The sequence below is a fragment of the Pleurodeles waltl genome, chromosome 3_1 (genome assembly GCF_031143425.1).
Source record: "Pleurodeles waltl isolate 20211129_DDA chromosome 3_1, aPleWal1.hap1.20221129, whole genome shotgun sequence".
NCBI classification, from domain to species: Eukaryota; Metazoa; Chordata; class Amphibia; order Caudata; family Salamandridae; genus Pleurodeles; species Pleurodeles waltl.
Window position 1 is genome coordinate 625,734,843 of NC_090440.1, and position 22,426 is coordinate 625,757,268.

General features: G+C 44.5%; 1 protein-coding gene across 3 annotated transcripts in view; it reads right to left on the bottom strand.

The window, feature by feature from the left end:
* Nucleotides 1-22,426, bottom strand: part of CHID1 (chitinase domain containing 1) — a 1,285,476-nt gene that overhangs the window by 632,509 nt on the left and 630,541 nt on the right. For all 3 annotated transcript variants that reach the window (XM_069223131.1, XM_069223132.1, XM_069223133.1), the window contains one exon: nt 8,029-8,130. In XM_069223131.1, the coding sequence (XP_069079232.1) occupies nt 8,029-8,130 (102 nt within the window). The remainder of the gene's footprint in view (nt 1-8,028; nt 8,131-22,426) is intronic.

Sequence of the window (22,426 nt, forward strand, 5' to 3'; positions counted from 1 at the left end):
CTTTAGGGACAGTTGTAGTCAGGCGCAGCTCCGCCGCCCCACCAGCAGCAGCAAACCTTTTACTAAAAAACAATAATAAACTATGTTTATTATTGTTTTTTTGCAAAAGGGGCGGGCCCACGGGCTGTGACGAGCCAGTGAGTGGGACTGCACAGCACTCCCCCCTCAGAGCATATGTGTGTTTGGCTGTCTGTCTCAGGCCGGCCAAACACACATGCGCAGTAGGTTCTCTCCAGACCAGCAACAAAGTTGTCAGGCTGGAGAGAGCATGCACAAGTTCTAAGTTCGCCCGGGAGCGCCCTGGCTGGGAGTGCCCAGCCAATCCTTTTTTAATTTTTAAATTTGTTTTTGTTTATTAAGTTTGCAGTAAGTACATCTTAATCCACAATATAACAGTCAACATGTAACAACCCTCACGAGCCACATCCCATCCCTATTAGATGATTGTACAAGAGCACTGTATACCAAATGATAGTGTTTAGTAGTCATCAGCTCCTTCTCCAAAAGGTATATGTCTCCCGCTGCATCTTACTATATAGTAAATCTGAAAGCCAGTCTTTGAATTTGGGTGCTCTCCCCCTACCCCACCTGCAGGCCATCCTTCACTTAGCCAGTAATAGGGTAAAGCTGACATACCTGCGGTAGCCAAGGGTAATCGCCTCGGTGTGTCCCAGTAGTGCAACCAGCGGTGTGAGTGACAACAGAGCGGAGACCATAACAGACAGCGCCTCACCCACCTTCCTCCAGTAGTCCAGGCCAGGTTGAGGAAGTCAGCGCCACCCACTCCACACCTATCGCAGTTATCATTAGATCGGGTTTGTATCGGCAAAGTCTCACCAGTGTGTGGTAAAGACGGTGCAAGTATTTATAGGGTATGATCCGCAATCTACTACTGGCAGTGAGTTTCCCCATCTGCTGACAGCAGTATGCACACAGAGTCCCTGTGATCTGCAGCTCCTCCTCCCGCGCGCCCCTCCCTCAAGGATCCGCTGCTCCTGCTGAATCGAGTGGTAAAGTATTGAGACTAAATACCGCAACGAGCTTGATTGTAAGAGTGCATGGAACGTGTGCAGACAGGCCGGCTCCATAGGGAAAGAAGGCGGAAGAGCCCTGACAGTGCGCCAAAGGCGCAGATACAAGAAAGTCTCCAGCGGGGATTGCGGACCATCCGGAGAGAAAGCATCTCGCTCACGAAAGCGGGAGGCCATATAGAGATCTCCTCCATGTGAGAATATGAAGCCTAGTGAGCAGCCTCGCGTCCGCAGTCTCGCACGTCATCGAGATCATTTCGTGTCCCAGGAGTGGCATATCCGGCAAGTATAGCAGACTGCTTCCCGCTCAGGTGGCTATTTTTTTCACAGGTTAGCTGCGTACATCTTACCGTCAAGTCTCGAGGGCCAGTGACAGCGAGGTTCGGCCTCAGATAAGCGGAGCTGGGGACTGGTGCCAAATATCCCCGCTCCACCGCCAAGTGTGCCATGTACGGGGGCGGGCGGTACCAGTAGGGCGCAATTTGTGCCTGTGCGCAGTGATAATACAGTTCAAAATCTGGGGCTTCAAAGCCCCGGTACGTAAAGGGCTGCTTCATGATCTCCCATTTGAGGCGGGGCTGTTTGCCAGCCCAAGCCAATCTAATCATCTGTGTTCTCAGTTCTTTAAAAAAAGGTCGGGCTGGGGGGAACGGTATATTTAGAAATAAGTAGAGGAGTTTAGGGAGTATGATCATTTTCATTAATGATATGCTTCCACAATAGTGAGAGGCAGAGCAATCCAATGTGTGACCATCGCCTGTATGTTATCTAGCAGCACCCGATAATTCAGGCGCATCACTTTGTGTCTATCTCGGATAATCTCTATGCCTAGATAGCGGAGGGAGGTATCGGACCACTGGAGGGGGTGGTCCGAGCAATATCGTGCCGTGCAAGTAGTCAGGGGGTATACCTGTGACTTCCCCCGTTAACCCCGACTCTTAACATGTAGCCAAATTTAGTGAATTCCCGTAATACAGGATTTAGGCTTTCCTCTGGTTTGCTGAAAAATAATGTAACGTCATCTGCATATAGTGAGATTAGGATATGCCTGGAAGGGGTGCGGACTGCATAGTGGTTATAATGCAGGCAGAGCGTTGCCGCCAAGGGCTCCATCGCCAAAGCGAAAAGCAATGGCGAGAGCGGACATCCCTGCCTCGTGCCCCTCTTGATACGAATTGGCGTGGATCGATGGTCATTAACCTGCACAGTGGCCAATGGGCCAGACTACAGTAGGGCAATCCAAGAAAGGTACATGAAGGGGAAACCCATGCGCTTTAATATTGCCATTAAGTAATCCCATTCAAGGGTGTCGAAGGCCTCAGTGGCATCCAGAAAAACAGCGACCGCCGGGATTTCGGGATCCATACTTTGCTGGACAGCGAAGAAGGTGCACAAATTATGTGCAGTAGACCTGCCCGGTATGAATCCGGACTGATCCGGCCTAATCAAGAAGGTCATCAGGAGACTCAGGCGATTAGCAAGCACCTTCACCAGAATCTTAACGTCGCAGTTTATAAGGGACAGTGGACAATATGAATCGCAGCTGGTAGCAGGCTTATTGGGTTTTAATATGGTAGTTAAGAAAGCTTCCCTAATAGTGGGGGGGAGGGACGGGGGGAGACTAGCTCCTGTCGTGCCTCGCGATAGACCTCTCCCAGCCACGGAACAAGTATTTCTGCATAAGTTTTATCAAACTCGGCTGGTATGCCATCAGGCCCTGAGGCCTTACCAGACTGGAGCTGCATCATGGCCTCCCGGATTTCGTCGTGTTCAAGCTCAGCTGCTAAAAAATCTTGCTGCGCATCACTAAGCCAGGCCAGTGCCACCTCCGTCAAATAACCATCGACATCTGGAGGGTCTGTTCTGGTAGAGGAGTATAAGGTCTGGTAATAGTCGCCAAAGGTTTTAAGCATTTCAGGGGTATTCCTAAGCAGGCGGCCGGAGGCATCGGATATTTTGAGTATAGTATTCTCGGGTCGGGCTGCACGAAGGGTGTGGGCAAGGGACTTGCCCGGTCTCTCACCCTTCCTATAGGAACGGGCCTGGGCATATTTGCCTCTAAATAGTACTACACGTTCTGCAGTTTCCTGAAACTCAGTTAAGGTTTCGCGCAAGCACTGCACAACGTCGGCCGAGGGTGCCTCTGCCCGCTCCGACTCAAGTCTTTTAAGTTGCAGTTCCCGCCTACTGAGAGAGGATCAAAGGTCTTGTAAGATGCCTGCACCCTTGGCCAAAGAGAATCCCCATCAGGGTGACCTTAAAGGCCTCCCAAGTTACCGCAACAGAATCCCCTCAGGGTGACCATAAAGGCCTCCCAAATCACCTCAACACTAACCACAGTACCCTTGTTTCTGTCAAACAAATTAATTATCTCGTTCCTCAGTTCAGTACGAAAAGCATTGTCTACCAATGTAGTAGGTGCCACGATGCAAGAGGGGCCAATGCGTAGGGGAACCTCAGCTCGAACGCAACCCGCGAGTGTTCAGAATACGTGTGGGCCATGTGTGTGACCTCCACAAGCCAGGGTACCATGGATCGGGAAATAAGCCAATAGTCTAGCCTCGACGAACCTGAGTGCACTGCGGAGTAAAATGTGCCCTCTCTGTCACAAAGGTGTAGACTGCGCCACCCGTCCACCATGTCCTGCGCTATAATGTCTGCCCTAAGTCTTTCTGCTGTCCTATGGCGATGGGGCTTCGCCTCTGTCCCTCTGTCCTCCCGGGGGTGGATGAGTCAACAGGCCAATGGTTGAAGAGGAGAGGCTGAAGACCCTATACGTAGGTATATTAAATGAGTAATGTTAGTAAAATCAAAAGACTTAGGCTAACACCATACCTAAAAAGTCACACAACTGTACACTCACATATATACAGACATAGACAAATCCACACATTTAAACACACTACCAAAACGTAGAAATTCAGGAGAATCGTCCCCCAAATTCCACACAACATGGACAACATTCATGCACCATACAATAGGAGCAGATATGCAGGGGAACACACACTCCTTTCACACAGCCAAAGGTACATCATAAAGACAGAGGACAATAGGAATCCACGCTATGATGGGCACACAAACCCACAAAAAGCATATTCTCCCTTCATGCAGGCACAACAATGTTTTGGTTCCTCACAGCCAAGGAAAGAAACAGCATATAACCAGTGCTTAAATTGAGCCCGTGAGGTTGGTGACCGGCACTTAATTCTCCTCATCAGACAATTACTGAGAGCAAGAGAAAAAAAAACACAAAGGAAAAAGAAGGAGGAAGAGAAAGACAGAAAATCCATCACAAAAGCAGATAGCAGGACCCTGCAAGAGTAATACTATGTTGCAGGGAGTGTTTGGTAGTAGATAAAATAGGCATGCGGTGGAGTCAAGACTACGCAGCCTTAATAATTGGTGCTCTAACATTTAATAGCACCAGCTTCTGAGTAAAGCTTAAGCACTGGCACTGATTCTTTTACAAACTGAGAATTGCATACAACCATAGTACAATGGGCAAATTCACAAAATGGGGTAGACACCTCCTCCACATGTTCACTGAATACTACCCAGTGAAGATACATTTTTCTTCGGAGAAAGTACAACACACAGCACTCCGAAATTACCACTTGCAAGCAAGACTAATCCTACAAAAAAGGCAGTGTATATATAGGACTTTATTTCAACAACAGGCTAATCTCTAAATAGCACAAGTTACTTTTTGACTTCTGGCCAAGAACGGTTTCTTGCACAAATATATACACATGGGCACGCATTGAGGGTCTCCAGTGTTAGCAACTGACCGCTACACTCATGATGTTGCTTGTGACCTCTGGCCGCAGGCCGATTATATTTTACTTAAAGCATGGCATTCCAATGGTCTTACCAGTTAATGGTGCATGTGACGTCGGTGTACACAGACTGAGTTGCTTGTGCTGTTGATGAGTCACTTTGGTTTGGGTGTAAAGATGTTTTGTTAGCATTGGTCTGGAAGTGTAGTCCATTATCTTACATATTTCAGATTCATTTGGACTGAGTCCCCAAAAAATACGAAGATGAGCCGATCATGTCCGTGCATTTTGCTGCCTGATGCAGTCCCCACTGCTCCACTGGTGGAAAACTTTTTCAGCCAGCACAGGCTTCCACAGGTCAAGTCAGTGTGCATGATCATCCTATGGCAGTACGGGACAGCTTTAGAAGGGACTCCGCACCGAAATAACAGTACCTAATCGACAGAGACACTTGAGAGCAACATAAAACGTAAAAAGTGGAAACCCACCTAGATGGGGAATTGTGTGCACATGAGAGAAAGCTTTAAAGGTAAAATTAAGGAATATAATGGGATGGGAGAGCAAGAAGCCAACTACTTGGGAAAATATGCCAAAGCTAGAGTGTACGGAGAGGGGCAAAGACCGAGGACAACACTGGCTGCAATCATTAAAAAAACCTTGGACAACAGTTATTATTAGGTTTATTAAGGATCATGGTGAAAATCTCAAACATACAGCGAAAGAGATCGAAGAGGTGTTTGTCGATAGGATAGAATTATACTCCACTCACTGCACCACTTCCCCCATACTAGTTCAGAAATATCTAGAGGAAACCATATTTGTATGGCTGAATAGCAGTCAAAGAAAGTTCCTGGCACAATCATTCACGCTAGGTAGACAAGGTCAAAGAGATGATGTGCGAGCTTCCAAACGGTAAGGCCCCAAGATCAGATGGGCTACCTGTAGAGTAAAACATACTCCGACCGGCCAGACCAAGGCTGCTAGATATGTTTAATGAGGTGACTGAGAAAAGCTACCTTCCCCCATCACTGTACAAAGCAATACTGTTTGTCCTATTGAAACCAGCCAAACAGGCTAGTGACTGTAAATCATACAGATCCAGTTGATAATTATTTGTGTTGCTAGAATATTTGCCAAATAATTGTCAACCTAATCTTCTGATACTGCAAGAGATGGTACTAGCGGACCAAGCAGGATTTATACCAGAAAGGTTCACCTCACATAACCTGAGAATGTTCTTTGGTTTGCGGCACCAGATCAAACCTGAGACTAGTGCCATGACTGCCTTTTTGGGTGCTACATGGCGTTTTGCTCTCTAGAGTGGATCTACCTCAGGATCAGATCTGATGGGCATACCCAAATCCTTCCGGCACTTTCAACTTTACCTCAGAGGGCCTTGTCTAAAAAAGAGGTGCAGAAGATGAGTTATGATTGCAGAAAGAATGTCAAAAATGTTGTAGTTGGTGTAAATGATTGAGTTCTTATCAAGAAACCCTTTAGATTTCAGAAAGTAGAGTCTAGGTTTTCTTAACCAGTGAAAGTGGTCAGGACGTGCAAGGCTTCAGTGTGGCTAGATGGAAGATGGTGGTAGAATAGAGACAGTGCGGTTCAATTGCCTAATTCACAAGCAGAGGTTTATTTTCCCAATAGCTCTAAGAAAGGAGTAGGTGATTCTATGTTGACAACAGACATTTCCAGTAATAATTCTGTTTCACTTGACACACAAGTGAGTGATTCCAGCAGTAATGGGTCAGTCGTACATCACCCACAGTTGGGGGTGAGTGACTCTAAAAATGGGTGTACTAAGCCATCCCCCATGGTGAACCAATGGCTGACGATTCGAGTACTTGTGGTTCAAGGATGCTGAAGTTGCTTTTGAACCAATTAGCACTCGTAGTTTACGGGTTGCCAAATTACCTATCAGATTGCGGATTTTGTTTTATCCTAGTTTTGGTTTGCTTTGTATAAGGAAGGGGCTGATACTATATCACCAGTCATTGAATGCTCTGTTCATATAGTTTCATATGTATTTGTATGTGTTGTTCCACTTTGAACTCTGTGTTATATTATTTTTGGGAATGTTGGCAGTGCAGAGTGCTGGGTTGGTTCTGGAGTGATCAGGCAGTAGTCAGTTGCTGGATCGTTCTTGGACCTGTCTGGTGATCGGTGCTGCTGTGGGTCTCTCTACGAATAAAGAAGTTACTTCTATCAACATTTTGTCTGAGGAGTGTAACTTGGAGTCTTGAAGCGCTATCCCCGTCTATCCTGACTTGAGCACTACACAGGCCTTCCTGTGCATACAAAAAGTATGCAGCCTAAATGTTGGTCTCATTCCAGGCACAGGGTTGTAAAAACACTGCCTGAAGCGAGTGATGAGGTAAATGGCCCCGACTCTGCTACTGTCTCCACCTTTTCCCACCTTGTTGCAGGCTGAGGTGGAGTCATCGAGTTTGCTGACCCTACCTTGACCTATAACAGGGTAGGAAAACGGAAAGTCAGAAGAGGAATCACCGCCAGGCCCTCCCCAGGGCCCTGATTGCATAGCTTCACAGCAGGTGGATGTTTTACCTTGAAAGTTCCAGACCTACCAGTTCATGGCCTCTTCCTGAACACCCTTTCATACCCCAGCATCTAGCTGTGATGGCTGGCCATCTCCATGCAGATGCTCAGCCTTTCAAAGTTCATGAGGCATGGAGCTTCAGTCTTTAGCCATTATGCGTGCCCATTACCCTTGCACCCTCTGGACTCTGGGTGTTTGTGGGCTAAGAGAAGAAACTTTTCTGCTCCCTCCAAAATTGCTGAACGGTGCTTTCCAAAGAACCTGAACCCACGTTTCATATGTGAAGTATGACAAAAAATATCTTTAAACTACATAGGCTTAGTGAAATTTAAACGTATGCAGGTGGTGGAGCTGTGTTAATAATAAAAAAAAAGATCATGTATCCATGAGAACTTATTATTTCATTATGGTTGATGCCAAGGTTCCACAGGCGATGCAAAGTTTACATATGCTTGGTTCATACACTTCCTGTACTAGCCTGCCATTTTGTCCCTTGATATTCAAACAGCTAATATGCCACGCTGTGGATTAAAGACGGGGCTCTTAAAAGGCTTTCTAACCAAGACACAAATATCTGAGCTGCCACTGAAACCCCGACAATATTCAACAATAACGGCGAAATCTCATTCATAACATATATCAAGCATTAGTGCAAACTTACCTTTCAGGTGAGGAGTAGTCGTAAGTCATGAAGCTGAAGCTGTCCACCAACGGGGCCAGCTGCTCAAACTCTTTCCTCCCAAACATGCCCAACTGGTTAGTCCTAGAGGAAAGGCAAAAAGCTACATTACATTCTAAGCGACATCGCCTTTTTTTAAATTGTTTAATGACGTTTCAGTATTCCCAATTGCTAGCATTTCACAATCGGTTATCTTATTTAGGCACATCCCCAGAAGACAGGCAGTGCCTGACAGGTATGTGAATAGTTCTATCGCAGCCAAGAGAGGAGCACCATGTGTGACAACAAACTGGATCCAACTTTCTGTTTTAAGCGTCTTCCGCGGAAGACCCATCCAAGCTCACACCCCTGGTAATCAAAACTTCATAATCACTGCGGACACAATAACAAAGTGTTAAAATGTACCCTCTAAAGACGGCAGTGGAGCACCTTTTTAATCTTTTTATTGGTAGTTTATAATTGTTTACAGTAAGTGACTGCAACACCTTACAAGTATTATATGAACCAGAGACATGATCCATACAAAAGACTCGGCAAACCCACAGTTCTAAATTCACATAAGCAGTAATGTTAAAATAAAACCAATCGCACAGATCCTGAATAACTACTACCATATATAACATTGTTAGGGTAACCTAATGAGCATCGGTATCTTCTTGTCGACTTACATAAGCACGGAGTGGTCCCAAAAGTATTTTGGCTGAGCTTTTGGAAGTATATCTGCAGTATATATCTCAAATTGATCTCTACAATATATCATGTCTTGGAGTCATTGAATTGTGTTAGGTGCTACCCTTTGCATTCAGGACATAAGCACAAGTCTTTTGGCTAGCATCAATGCCATGGGGACAAAGGACTGTGCTACTCTCCAGAGATCAACTGCAGCCCCCAGCAATCCTACTGGTGGGAGGGAGACAGGGGGAGTCCACCATTTCACCTATCAACACAAACACCTTGGTCCAACATCTGAATACACTGGGACTCAACCATGCCACAAAGAAAAAATTTAATTAACCAATCCACACTTATTCTACTTCACTATTTGGGGTATAATCATACTGACGTCTGTAATTAAAGGCGTATCCCTAACTTGGGTGCAGCAGTGAGACCAGCGTTTATCTGTCAACCAGCATCCCAACTCCCCATCTTATTCCTGCATATCCTTCAAGGAGGGCCTCAGTGCTCCAGAAGCGACCCCTGAGTGTGTTTGGAAAGGAGATGGAGTTACCCATATCAGCTCTCTGTATCAACTTAATGATTTAAAAAAATTCCTCTGGACGATTGGGAACACTTTTTTCCACAGGGGATCCAAGTTGGTACTAAAACAGGTTTGCTAAAGGTATATCACCCCCTTTAAGCTTATAATCCTAAAAGCTAATTAATGTCCTGTTACAGAAGAGGGCAGCGACCTTTGTTATGCCAACAGTACTCAAAATGTTCACAATGAGATTCTCCTGTATGGGCGGGAGTAGCGGTTTGCTTAACACTGGTCCTAATGGGATTAGGGCATAGCAAATCTGCAATGTCGCAACATTCTAATTAGCTTTTACAGAAGACTTGACACAAAGAATAACTAAGTGGGATCTGGGACTTAATAATGTTCAGTAGTCACATGTATCGGTGTTGTTCGTGTGATACACTAATATTTCATATAATGTGCCTGTGCACAAAATATAGAGAAGGCCAGGACAGAGAGACGGCCATCACTCATGGCTCACGTGAGGGTCGCCCATTGCACTTGGTTTTGTTGACCTCTGCATACCAATCAAATGAGTAAGCCCCTTAACCACCAGAAAAACTCCAAAGGAATATATCTACGTGAATGTGTGCGAACAAGTATAACACACTTGGCAATATTATCATTTTAGTAAGTGAGATGCGACCCAACATGGAAATCAGTCATTGTATCCCGCGTTTAACTCGCCCTCTGAAAAACTTCAGGACGGCTCCAAAATGACATCTACTTAACTCAGTTGAGTTCCTAGTAATATAAACTCCAAGGTATTTGAAGCTATCTCAAAGAGTGGTCTACTGTGAACACCTAAAGAGAAAATATCAGTTCATTTGCAGTCCTGAGTGGTTTCCACATTTTATAACATCTCTTAGAAGGATTCACGTAGGAAAGTGCAGCACTTTTTATACTCGGCGCGTGCCAGTCATTCACCCGGCAGTGTTGCAGCGGCCTGCATCACTCTTGGATATGCAGCTGGGAAACGTAGGCTTCAGTACAGCAGCCGCTGGAGGCTGTTGGGAAGAAGGCAAGGTGTGCGATGGTGGCAGAACACCCAATAGGACAGGCTACGAATGAGAGAAAGGGGGGTACCAGTGTATGGCAGTGGAAAGTGGTAAAAAAAAGAGAAACTGTACTCTACTTGGGGGCTAGGAGATGAAATGCCCCGAGCTTGTGAGGCACTCCAAAATACACCACAACCACTCAAACACCACAAAGTAATTGTTAAACGTTGTCTGAGATTCTCTTCATTATCCCTCAGTTCAATAAGCTTCCACAAGTTTTTTCACATATCCATTAAAATGTGTTCATGTAATTAATTTACAATAGAAATGTTACTTTGGTCAAGCAGCCTTTGAAAAATTTTAATCAATCAACATGTCATTCGTGAATATCTACTTTTCAAGACTCCAGTCTTTTGTTATAACAGAGCTTCAACTCAGTTCATTGCATGGACAAAATGACTTTATACAGACCCAAGAGCTAGGTGAGAATGGGCCACACTATTTCTGAGACATGCCGGGTGCAACGCGGGACGAGACAAAGATGCTCTCTCTCACCATTTTTATTCACGTTAGCCGTGGAACACTTGGCCAGCCAGGCAAGGACGGGAAGTTGGTACCAGAGCATAGACAACGGCGAGGTTCCTCATCACATAGCACTCTATGCTGATTACCCACTAAGGGACACTGCCATGGACTTCAGAGGCGCCAGAGAACTCCTAGAAAAATTTGGTACACTGTCTAGCCTACAGGTCAACTGGCAGAAATTGCTACTGTTCCAGATGATGATGGATCAAGATCCATTGGTGAATTTGGACTCAGTAAGATGGGAGCCTCGATGCCCGCTTTACCTGGGGGTAAAGATAAACCATGACCGAGCTGATTTATTAGAGGGTAACATAAAGAGTGTGATTAGAACAATGAAAAACACTTCCGCTCTGCATGGTGGGTAGAGTAGCATTACTTAAGATGGTGACCCTACCTTTGTTACTATATTTTTTCCTTCTCCTCCCACTCTGGATAACTGCAGCGACATTCCGAGAACTCAACTCCCAGAAAGTACTATTCCTATGGGGTACAGGAAGGAGGAGGGTGGCGTTAGCGACTGTGAAATGACCGAGTGGGGAGGAGGGTTTAGCAAACCCAGACTATGAATTATATTACCTAGTAGCTCAACTGCAATGGTTTGTGCAATGGGTGGCAGGTAAACAGGTTCGGAACCCTGAAACGGTTCAGTTCGTTTCAGACCTGCCCCGCTTAACAGGAGCAGTATTGAAAATCGAAAGGCCTGTGTCTAGAGACTCCCCAGAGTTTTGGGTCATACATAAACTCTCAAAATCTGTCCAGAGCCTGGGAAATGCTGCTAGGTTGCTTAAAAGACCTTGGAAGACCTACTCCTGAGGGGACACCTGGGTCCTCGCCTGTAGCTTCACAAGGCTCACACTCAGAGACCCAACCTGCATGATGGACTGATGACCTTATTTGGTGCCCGCCGAGAATGCATGATTACCTAGACACGTGGCATACACTAACGAGTATCTACTAGCACCAATGCACCACACAAATAGCATGTAACGAAAATGTGGCCACACGGCATGGGAATGGAGGAGGGACAAATAAATGTTGTTGGAGAGTAATTGGAATGTTAATTGCACAGATGTTTGCAAATATATTCGAATACCAAGTGCATAATAACTGGAATTTTTGCCATTGCAAAACCTAATCAAATTTGTTTTAAAAAAAAAAAAAAAACAGAGCTTCAACTCAACTTTCTTAATGCATGTGGTGGTTGTTTATTCAATTTTTACTAAAAAAAATAATTGCAAATCTCAGCACAAAAATTCGACATGTTACAAATTGATTGCTACCAAATAAACAAATAATATAACTTTAAAAATACAATATTTAAAATAACATTATAAATGCATTAATGTATGCATCTGTAACATTACAAACATGCAAATATGGTAACTGAAAGTCAGCAAAAAGCACAGAAGCACATTTGAAGTGCCTAGACTAGCCTACAATTCAATGCGGTGATTTAACTTCACTGGTGATGTCTCTAATGAAGGGAATCACCCTGCTAAAACACAGACAAGTCCGTCGTTGCTCTATCACTATCACAGCGCTTCAATTGTCTCTTTCCATTACCACAGTTGCATGTTTCTAATGTGACCCATGCATTTCCACTGTTCCTCAAAATGCCTTGTGCTCATCTGAAATGTTGCAAATGGGTCTTTTGGAGGTGTTGCCCTCTTCTGCTTTCAATGCCTTGAAAATGCCATCAAGAATTCTCAGCAAACCCACGTAGGCTCCCATTATAGCTGGTGCATTAAACTATGGAGAACAAGAGATAGGTAACCCCCTTTGAATCATTAGAAGCATTTGGCAAGTCAACTATGGAGGACAGCAACCAAACAGAATAATTAGGCTGCAGGGAGAGCTTCTTAGAAGGTTACGTAACTCTCAGGTGCCTTGCAACAGCTTTTTGTGATAAGGTATGGTATTGCATCATTGCTGTCCCTCAATAGCTAGCTTTCTGTTTTTAGATCGAGTCTACAAGACAGCAAAGCTAGCTGGTTGCAAACTGCCCATTGTTAGCTTACCATGAACTTACAGTAGGCTTCAGGTCATCCATTGCTTACCATTGTTTGGCTTTTTGTCCCTTTCATTTGCTTGCTTCTCATTTAGTGGCTTACCTAATGCATCTTGTGTTCGTCCCTCTCATTAGGCATACCCTTGTTACTTGTGTCCTTCCTAGTTCTGCAACTGGAAAATCTCTAACCCAGAGACCCATAAATTGGGGGTAAAGGTGTGGCCTCGGAAAGAGGGTGGAATCACAAGGGGTGTAGTCATGAAAAGCAGAGTCTGACAGTCAACTTATACATTTTTTTAAAAACTTTCCAGCAAAGAAATTGGCAAGGAACAATGTGATGTTGAACATGTTCTTGCTTACTTAATTTGTCATAAAGAAGCTGTATTGTAAAATATCTTACAGGCTTATGGCGCCTCCAGCAGAGATATTTGTGTACACAATAATGTTTAGAGGATAATAAACTGGTAGTTAATAGAACATTTTGTCTAGACACACGTTTGACTCAAAGTAGCATAGAGGGCTGATGTTCCTCTCACAAATCACATCATTTAATATGCTGATCAAAATTTGCATTTTATGTAGATAGTACAGTAGGTTACTGCTTTTGACACAGAGATCCTTTTGGTATTTGTAGTTCATACACTGCAATATTTGTAATATAAGACTATGAATTGTCATCAAGGAGCAGCATGCAAACTGCAAAACATGGATTTATCACCTTAATGTTTTTTTTTCTGAATCTGTCATTATTCTTAGGTTGTGAGGGGTTTTTGGGGTAATAATAAAGACTTATTAGTACAGAATACCCCAATCATTGCGATACATTTTGCACTCTTAACATATAATGCCTACCAAGTATGGATGATATGTAATCCTTATTGTTTTATGGATCCCCCTTTGCCACTACATTGGCACCTAAGTTTTAGGCTCGAGATAGTCTACCAGCCAAGATGATATTCGAACAAAAGGAGTGATGATGGCCCTTTAATTCACACCTTTGTTTTGGGTCCTGCTGGTGAGTGGAAAGATGGAAGCTCCTTCACCGCCTGCAGGTTGCTGCTCCAAAAAGAAAACATACAAGGTGCGGCATTGCTGATTGTGTTCCAGTGGCGACAAATTACACCAGTACATAGGCAGCATATTTCGCTGGGACCATCCCTGATGCAGCTCAGTAACAACTGCCAGATTCAAGATCCAACTGGACCACCCTCATTTCCTGCACTGGTGCTTCCAGTGGTCACTTTTAGGGAACTATTTTTTTCTATTTGCTTAAGCACCCCATTAGGGTGCATTTGTTTTACAGCTATTTCCCCTGTGTGTTTGTCCACCCTCCAGGGGCTTTGTGTTGCTGTCTCCTGCCTGTGTTGTTCTCTCATTCATCGTGCTCCACATTGCTGTCACTGGTGTGCTTTTCCCTTTGGCTCCATGTTATTCAACTTACCAAGCCATTTCAAATCTATAAATAAAAAAATGGTGCCTACAGCATGCGCATGCTTCACGAGCCTCCAAACCTGTCTCATTTTTCTTCTGTTCATGCTGCACAGCATGAACAAAAGGCCAAAAGTCAATGGCAGAACAAATACATCTGAAAGGCAAGACCAAGTGGCATTGTCAATGCTTGCTTAAAGTGTGGTACCAAAATGAAACAACATTGCTCCTCAGCACTCCAGTCCAGCAATGCAACAACCAAACATGTTGCCATGAATGCAAATAACTGAGTTTGCAGATAAGAAAAACAAGTAGATGCAAAGTCAATAGCTCTAACTTTCTTTCTCAGTTAGAAGCCGGGTCTATTGGTTTTGTGATTATATTGTAAGAATGCTGCAAGCAGGGCGGGACTGCTATGGTGTGAGGGATGTGAATGCGGTGTTGGTGGTGCCAGCAGCAGTATGACAGCGCCCTTCTGGCAACAGGTGACTTCTAAACTGAGGGTTGTTAACGTGCTCATTGTGCTGCGTGATTGTGTCTTTGATGAGTAGGGGAGAAGTGTGTTGTCAGTGGCATGCCACCGCTTGCCTGTGAGGGGTGTGAGAAGCTGTCAGAAGCTAAGATTGACTGGAGTCATCTCCCAAAACATACACGTTCACGTGGTCTTCTACCTATGTGTACAGTGCTTGTGCACCCTGGAATTCCAAATGTGTGCTGCTGAACAGCTACAGCCGCACACAGATTCTTGCCACTCTTGGCGCTTTATCGCGTGCTAATTTCGGGGCTCCTAAAATGCTGACTAATCGAAATTCACAGCTGAGGCTGATCAACAAATCGATACTTTCAATAAAGGTGAAGCAAATTAGGCTACACAAGGAAGACCGATAATTATTACATTCTCAAACCATGAAGGTTTATTAAAAGTTAATGGATTACAGACTGTAAAAATCAACACATTAGTATCAATCAATAATCAATATATGCATGTATCAATTGATATGAAGATCAAATCGAGGTCATATAAATGAGAGAAAAACCAGTATAAGGTCGTCTCAAAGTTACAGGCAAAGGCAAGCCAGGTCGCTCATAAGAAAGTACTCTACTACGCTGCTCCGTGCTGAAGAAGATCTGAGTTGCTATTAAATCACAAAATTCTAACATTTTCTACACCTACTCAAGTAATCTGTAGCAAGATGAGATACACGGTCGAGACTGAGCTCTCAGGTGGTTTCCTGAAAGCTATTCATTAATACTTTCCACGATTATCACAAAGAAAACATTTGACATCAGATCGCAGTGACTATCTCTCGACGATCACAAACACATTTAATTCTACTTAGGGCTTGATAACAAAGCAATAACGCTCGCAGTGCGTTTAACACTGCACAACAATTATATAGAGATCTATAAACCGAGGTGTGAACGAATTCCAAGGTACATAAAGTGTGTATCCCCTGTACATTCCAGGACAGCAGTGATATCGAACAGACCCATGCAAGACGGCCTGGCTCTAACTTTGCATTCTGGCAACAGGCTACCGCAGTCCATGTATTATAGAATATGCACTAAAACTATAAGCACCAAGTGTAAAGGACATAAATAAAACCTGTAAGAGTCACTTGGACTAATCAGAGGACAACCAGTGAGCTGTGTAATAAAAGCTATTAGCGGATCTTTCACCCTCCCCTTCTAACACCGTGCCAGCCGTGCAACTTTCCTGTCGATATTAAATGGCTGCTGCCCAGCTGAGGGCGTCCAGGGCATCTAGGACCTGCTCTGAGGGGCATGTCTGACACTAGCGAAGCAGGTGTGTCACAGGCCCTAGTGAAGTGAAGGATCCAGGCCTGTCTTCTGCTGGAATTATAAATTACAAGAATCACGGTTCACAACCACTTGCTGCACCAATGGACCGCCCCAGCTGCCCGGGCGTGTTGAGGTAGTGCCTCGGGCCCTTCCTGGCCTGCCTCCAGGCCGACAGACGCGGTTCGCTGATTAGACTGCAGGCAGGAGGAGGTGGTGGAGAACGGTACCGCTAGTCTTGCCGAGACCTGCCCGGGCCATCAGTGCCAACAGCTGCTCTACTAAGGCGCTGGCGACAGCTAGGCAGACAGCTGTGCAACGCCAGGAACAACCAACAACAGCAAGCAACCTCAAGAGCAACAGGTATGACCCTCTGCAGCAGGGGGCGCTGCCGCGCCAGCCAACCTTACCCTGGCAAGCTAGCACGTCCATTCGTCATTCCTTGAAATATGTTTTCGCAATGGCATTCTTTGATGTGTTGTATTCCTACATTAACTCCTGAAGTTAGTTTTTAGTTGGGTATGCCACTCACTGTATAAATGTGCTTTTGTATGTGCCACTGCTTGAAGATATGTTTTCCCACGTCTCTTAGACTTGTGCGTTCTCTCAAGTTTTAGGTGATAGTTCACGGGTAATACATTTGACATATTTGATTTCTGACATACTTCACACCGACATGACAGAGAAAAAGCAAAACGCTCCGTTAAGATAGGATCACATTAGAATTTCCCTAAACAAGAGAAATTAATGTTTAGTGAGTGCTATAAAATATATTTCAGGAATGTTTACAGAAAAAAAAACACTTTCTGCCGACACGTCTGTTAATATAACTGTATGCCTATGAACAATGTTCCTGTTGCACATTAGTATGTTCTTTCCATATGCTGGGTAAGGTTATGGTGCCCACATGGAATGGAGGCAAACTCAGGATGGGACTGTAAAAAAAAATCAGGACAACGGGTCAAAATTCAGGACAAAAATTCAGGACAAAGGGTCAAAATTAAGGACAAAAGGAGGAGCGGCCATATCCCACGCAATTCCACGCATCCATGCATGTATTTTTTTTAATTTGTATTGCACTACTTATTCACTAGCTATGCTACATTATATGGCACACTATGTCCTTGTTCAATAGTAAATGGGTGCCCTTGTGCACGGTGTCAAGGGCATCACTCTTACAGAAATATGCCCAATCTTTCGTGAAGAGAAAGCAACAGCAATATTTTGATTATGTTTCTAAACATTTCAATATGCATGGCAAACAGTTTGGGAATCATTAAGGTAAATGACATTTTCACCTTCTGCTAGTGTAGGCAAGTCGAGCAAACACATGTGGTTCACCTGACCCTCCACTAGAAGTCAAACCATACAAAATTAATGAGGCAGAGCAGATGGTGTGGATAACAGTCCCACAACCAAATGTCAGTATGTGAGGTACCCACAAGTTGTCTGTAGTCTCACAGTACCAAGAAGGCCCGACTGCTGTGTTAAAGTGGCCGTCTATGACTCTATATTTATTTTGGAACTGGGAGCCCGACCCATGTATATTTAGGTTAAAATCAAAGAAGTGTTTTCAAAGTGTACATTTTAGTAATATGGAAATTGCACATAGTGCAATCAGTTTTACAAACTGTCCATTAGAAGCATACACTCCACAACTCAGCTTGGAACACCCCCTACAATACGTCTAAAAAAAATAAAAAAATAAAAAATCTTTGTCTTCAGGAAGCTTAAAGAGTCTCTATCAATTAACACCACCGCTGCAGACTCCCAAGCAGCCTTTACATGTACAGATTAAACAACTGCACAGATCCACATTTCTTTAACTGAACAGATCTACATTTCTTTTCGGGCAGCCGCCACCCTGCTGGCAAGAAGGATTGCTTCTTGTTTATGTGTCAACCCCTCCCTCAGTATCACAGTGCAAGGGGAACTTCCATTTCAGATGAGGCATTTAAACTGTAACATAGGAACAAATGCTAAAATTACGGACAAATGCCGTCCTTTTAAATCTTCATGGACAGTCCAAGAAAATTACGGATGGGTGGTCACCCTAGGTGAGGTTTGTCATAAGGGGAAGCACTAAACAATACACCTTTGACATTTTGTTCCGACCTTTTGACGCTCAACCCTTTAAGTCACTTGGAACTAGAACATCCTGTCATCCTCCATCCTCTCTCATCTCTGATTCCAATCATCCACCTTCACCCTTTGACTCCATCTCCTCTCATCCCTGATCTAAATAACCCACCTCCTCCTTTAAGTTCCATTCTCACATCACCCTCTGCAAATAAAATGAAGAGTAAGTAGTCATACTTTTTCAGGAAATAAAGTAAGGTATGATACTTAATTACTTAGTAGAATTAGCAAGGATATTTGCATTTTCTAATGTCTCGTTTTAGAACATATTCAGACCAATGCATCACAAAATTGTGAATTATAATCTGCCTCTTCTAGGAATAGGACTCTATTTTCTGATTTTTAGGTCTGGCCTGGAGACAGGTGCTGTTTCTTGACCAGTCTCATGTAAATAAAAAACCTTCATAACTAAGAAATACATGCATATATCCTTCCAAAGAGAGGCTTTGGGTCAACCCTCTTCTTCCATTGATCTGTTCAACTATCATTCACATTTTGCTTCCACCCACCACAGCACACAGCATGGGGCAACAGGTCAGCCGACTACAGATAATGTCTTTCTTGCACTGTGAGTGACAGCATTTTACCTGATACAATGCACACACCAGCTTAAGAAGACAAGAAATTCAGTGCTGGGGATGATGGATAAATTTTGCCAATGTTTTTCTTATCCTTTATCTTTTTTACACCATTATAGCTAACGCTGCCCCAGTGATTCCTATCTTGCAATCTGCCTCTTCACCAGTACAGTTTTGTTTAAGTTTGTGCCCTTTTACCTTCCTATTGTGGGTCAGCGGTGGGGGCAAGAGATCAAAAAGGGCTTTAGTCATCGTGACATTAAAACATACTTTGTTACACTTAAGAAAACTAAATAAGTTATTTCAGAAGAACTATTTAACAACATTCACTCCCTGCCACCATACCAAGTCTTAAAGATGAAGAAAAGGACCTAATTTAGGGTTTGTTGTCCCCCTTACAACAAGTGCATTATATCCTATAGGACTTGCAATCAGGCAGAAGGGGTATCTGCCACGACTGTGGCAGAGTAACCCATACTCCTAACTCTAAACCTTACTCTCACACATGCCCACACAACTACACTACCCTGAACTCGAGTGGGTACACATGACTCTTCTAAACCCCTTCTGACCCCACAAACTCTCACTGACAGTCTGTAAAGGGTTCAAAACCAGGCTCACAAAAAACACTTAAGCCTGACTTACTTGCCTTTTACTGGACGTAAGGGTCACATTTCTAGCTGCCTGCGCCATTTAAACAAATTATTTTGGCAAAGATTCTGGTACCCACAAAGACGTAGAACTCATAACAAGCATAAAAAGACTGTGTACTCGTCCACAGCACATCTGTTCAGCCAACTAGTGGCCAACGGCACCTTTTGTGGTTAGAGGACCTTGAAGCTCATCGGCCAAGACTGTGGATCGCTTTGAACCTCGAGGGCAGAGACTAAACTCCCTGCACTTCTGAAAGGACAAGAAAAGATGTTTGTCTCTGCCGGGGGTGCTGGAGTCGGCCGGATTTCTGCCCTGAAGCCTCGCGTGGCGTTAGGGCGGAAGTCAAGTCACAGGGGGCATGGCGTGGGGCCGACGTTCGCCGTGCGCCGGTTCCGGCCGCCGCGCGCTGGTGGGGGGGGGCTATTTAAAGGCCCCCCCCCCCAAGAATGCTAAACCCTTCTTTCCTGTGTGCGGCGGCGGGACCTGGCGTGCGGCCCGTGTTTGTCCCACCCACCCTCTCCTTTATGTTAGTAGTTTGGAAAGAAGTTGGGAAATTGAGATAAAAAATGTGACTAGAAACAATAGGAGGGGGTCCCCAAGGTGGAGCCCCCAGGAGGACATCTGGGATAGGATCCTGAAGTTCTGAGCCAACCAGCGGATGTACACACCTGATCAGGGGGTAAGAGACCTCAGATCGCTGGGGGAGAACATGGGGCTCCAGCTCTTGGCTCCCCCCATTACACCCCAGGGCTGATTGGTGTTTGGAGGGGGGGCGGAACCCTAAACTGGAGGACAAGGTACCGGGTAGTCAGGGTAACCGTCCCTCCTACGGATACAGGTGAGACATGGGTCACCTGTGTGGTCCAAATGGTGGTTCAGGACAGGAAGGGATCCTGTAAGATTGGTTATGGTCACAAGTAATTTCTCAGTAACATGTAAATAAAAATGTTTTCTTTATTGACTAACCTTGCTATATTTGCTATTTGATGTTTGGCTTGTTGAAGTTATGAGTTATTTTAAATGATGTCTTTTTGAAAATAAAAGATACTTCTTCCAACAAGTAAAGCTTGTCTTCTCGTGCATTCCTGGCGGGGGGAGTGTGGGCCGTCTGGAGGCCTCAGTATCCTACCTGCACTCACACTCTGATGTAAATGAGCGGTGTCACGCGGTGCGTTGTTAAACCTCTTAATACGTTGTAAACATAAACATCTGTCTGCCCATTTGTGATTTACGCACATTCCCGTACCTCTTATTTCTATATCTTATACGTATGAGCATCTGTTTATGTCACCTTGCTATGCTTCTACTAGTCTGTACATCTGTCCACTCTAGCGTCTGGATGTGTATCTACTGCCGTAACCAGTAAAGTTGCATCCGGGTCTGTCCGCCTACATTTCTGTTGACAGGAGCAGTTCAAGGATGAAAACTGCTCACTTATACGTTTAAATACGTTCTTCGTGGCACTGAGTCATAAAGCGGTGGCAAAAACTGTAAAAGAAATCGGTACACTTTGTACTTTTCAAGTGTGACTGCATCCCCTAAAAAGGCATGCAGCTGACACCCTCTCCAGCGAGAGAACAGAGCGCTGATGAGCGACACCTCGGTGCTTGTCGGGAGTGCTTCGAGACACCGGATAATCACGTATAAATGGGCGTGCAGCAGCAGTGCACTCGGGCAGGTGTCTTGTTTTCTTGGGAAATGCAGATGTTTACTTCTCTAGTTTGTAATACATGGCGGTATATGTCTGGCATCTAAATACCTGGAACTGTGGAGCGGTATGATCCCTATATTTAGATCATTGAAGCGCCCTGTTCAGCGTATGTACGAAAATTCCGAAGTGATTGCTTCTCTATGCATGCCAAGGGCGCTTAACGATAATGAGATTTCACTTTAGGCATTTCTTCAGGTGCAAAAAATGCATAGCTTGGCAATCTGAGGCCTTGGGGCGCGGAAGAAGATGCTTACAGTGACAATTATCCATTCATGTTTATAAAGACGGCTACAGTCGAACTTCCCACTCGCGAGGCCCCACTCCTCCACCGACTCCCAACCATAACACGCCTGCATATCGCACACAAAATGAATAAAGGACGAGTATGCCACTCTGCACTCTCGCAAATTAAAATACGCAACCCAAGGAAAACTAGGCTCGTGGCTACTTCGAAAGCGCTGGTCCCAGCCACTTCCTAGGTAATTCGAGTAAAAACAAAGCAGAAAAAAGGCGCGAAGATTCGGCATCTCAGTTAGTGGGGAGGAAAACCAAAGGTTCTCTGGCTTCATTGTGGTATATTTAGCGGGTCAAAGGCTCTCCAGACCATAACTGTACTTTGCGTTTTTAATTAATCTCACATCCTGTTTACTATTCTGCTCTCACAGAAATGCCGTCTGAAAAAGCTTCCTTTGGAAGTACTCGACGGCTGAGTGTAATTAACTCAATGCCCGGTGCGGCGTGCAGCGCGTGCTGTCCCGCGTAAAGGGCCGGTACGAAATATATTACCGCACGAAAAATGCATGCTCTCTTTCCTCGGACTCTTTTGTACAAATGATACTCACTCCTAGCGTAAATGCACCCCGTGCACGCATGTGTGGCACCGGATGGTCACGGGTTCAAGTACTGATGTACTGATCTACAAGCGTGAGTCAACTCGGCTTCTAAAACCAATATTTTAATATCAAACGTCTTCACACAACAAACGAGATTTCATCGTTGACCGTTTTAATTATTGCACAACTTCTCACTTCCCTGCTGTTACTAGGGCATGGATGGAGCTGCTCTCTGGACCTACCAAATTCAGATCGAAGCTGAGCTGTTTCTAAACATGGCCCTGACGACCAAATCTGTAATATTTTGTGACTTCCCATTCTTTGTGGCATATTTAATGGTACCTATAACCTTCAAAGTATATATTGTGTTAATCAAGTAACTAAACCAGTGACACCGAATCGTTCTTAT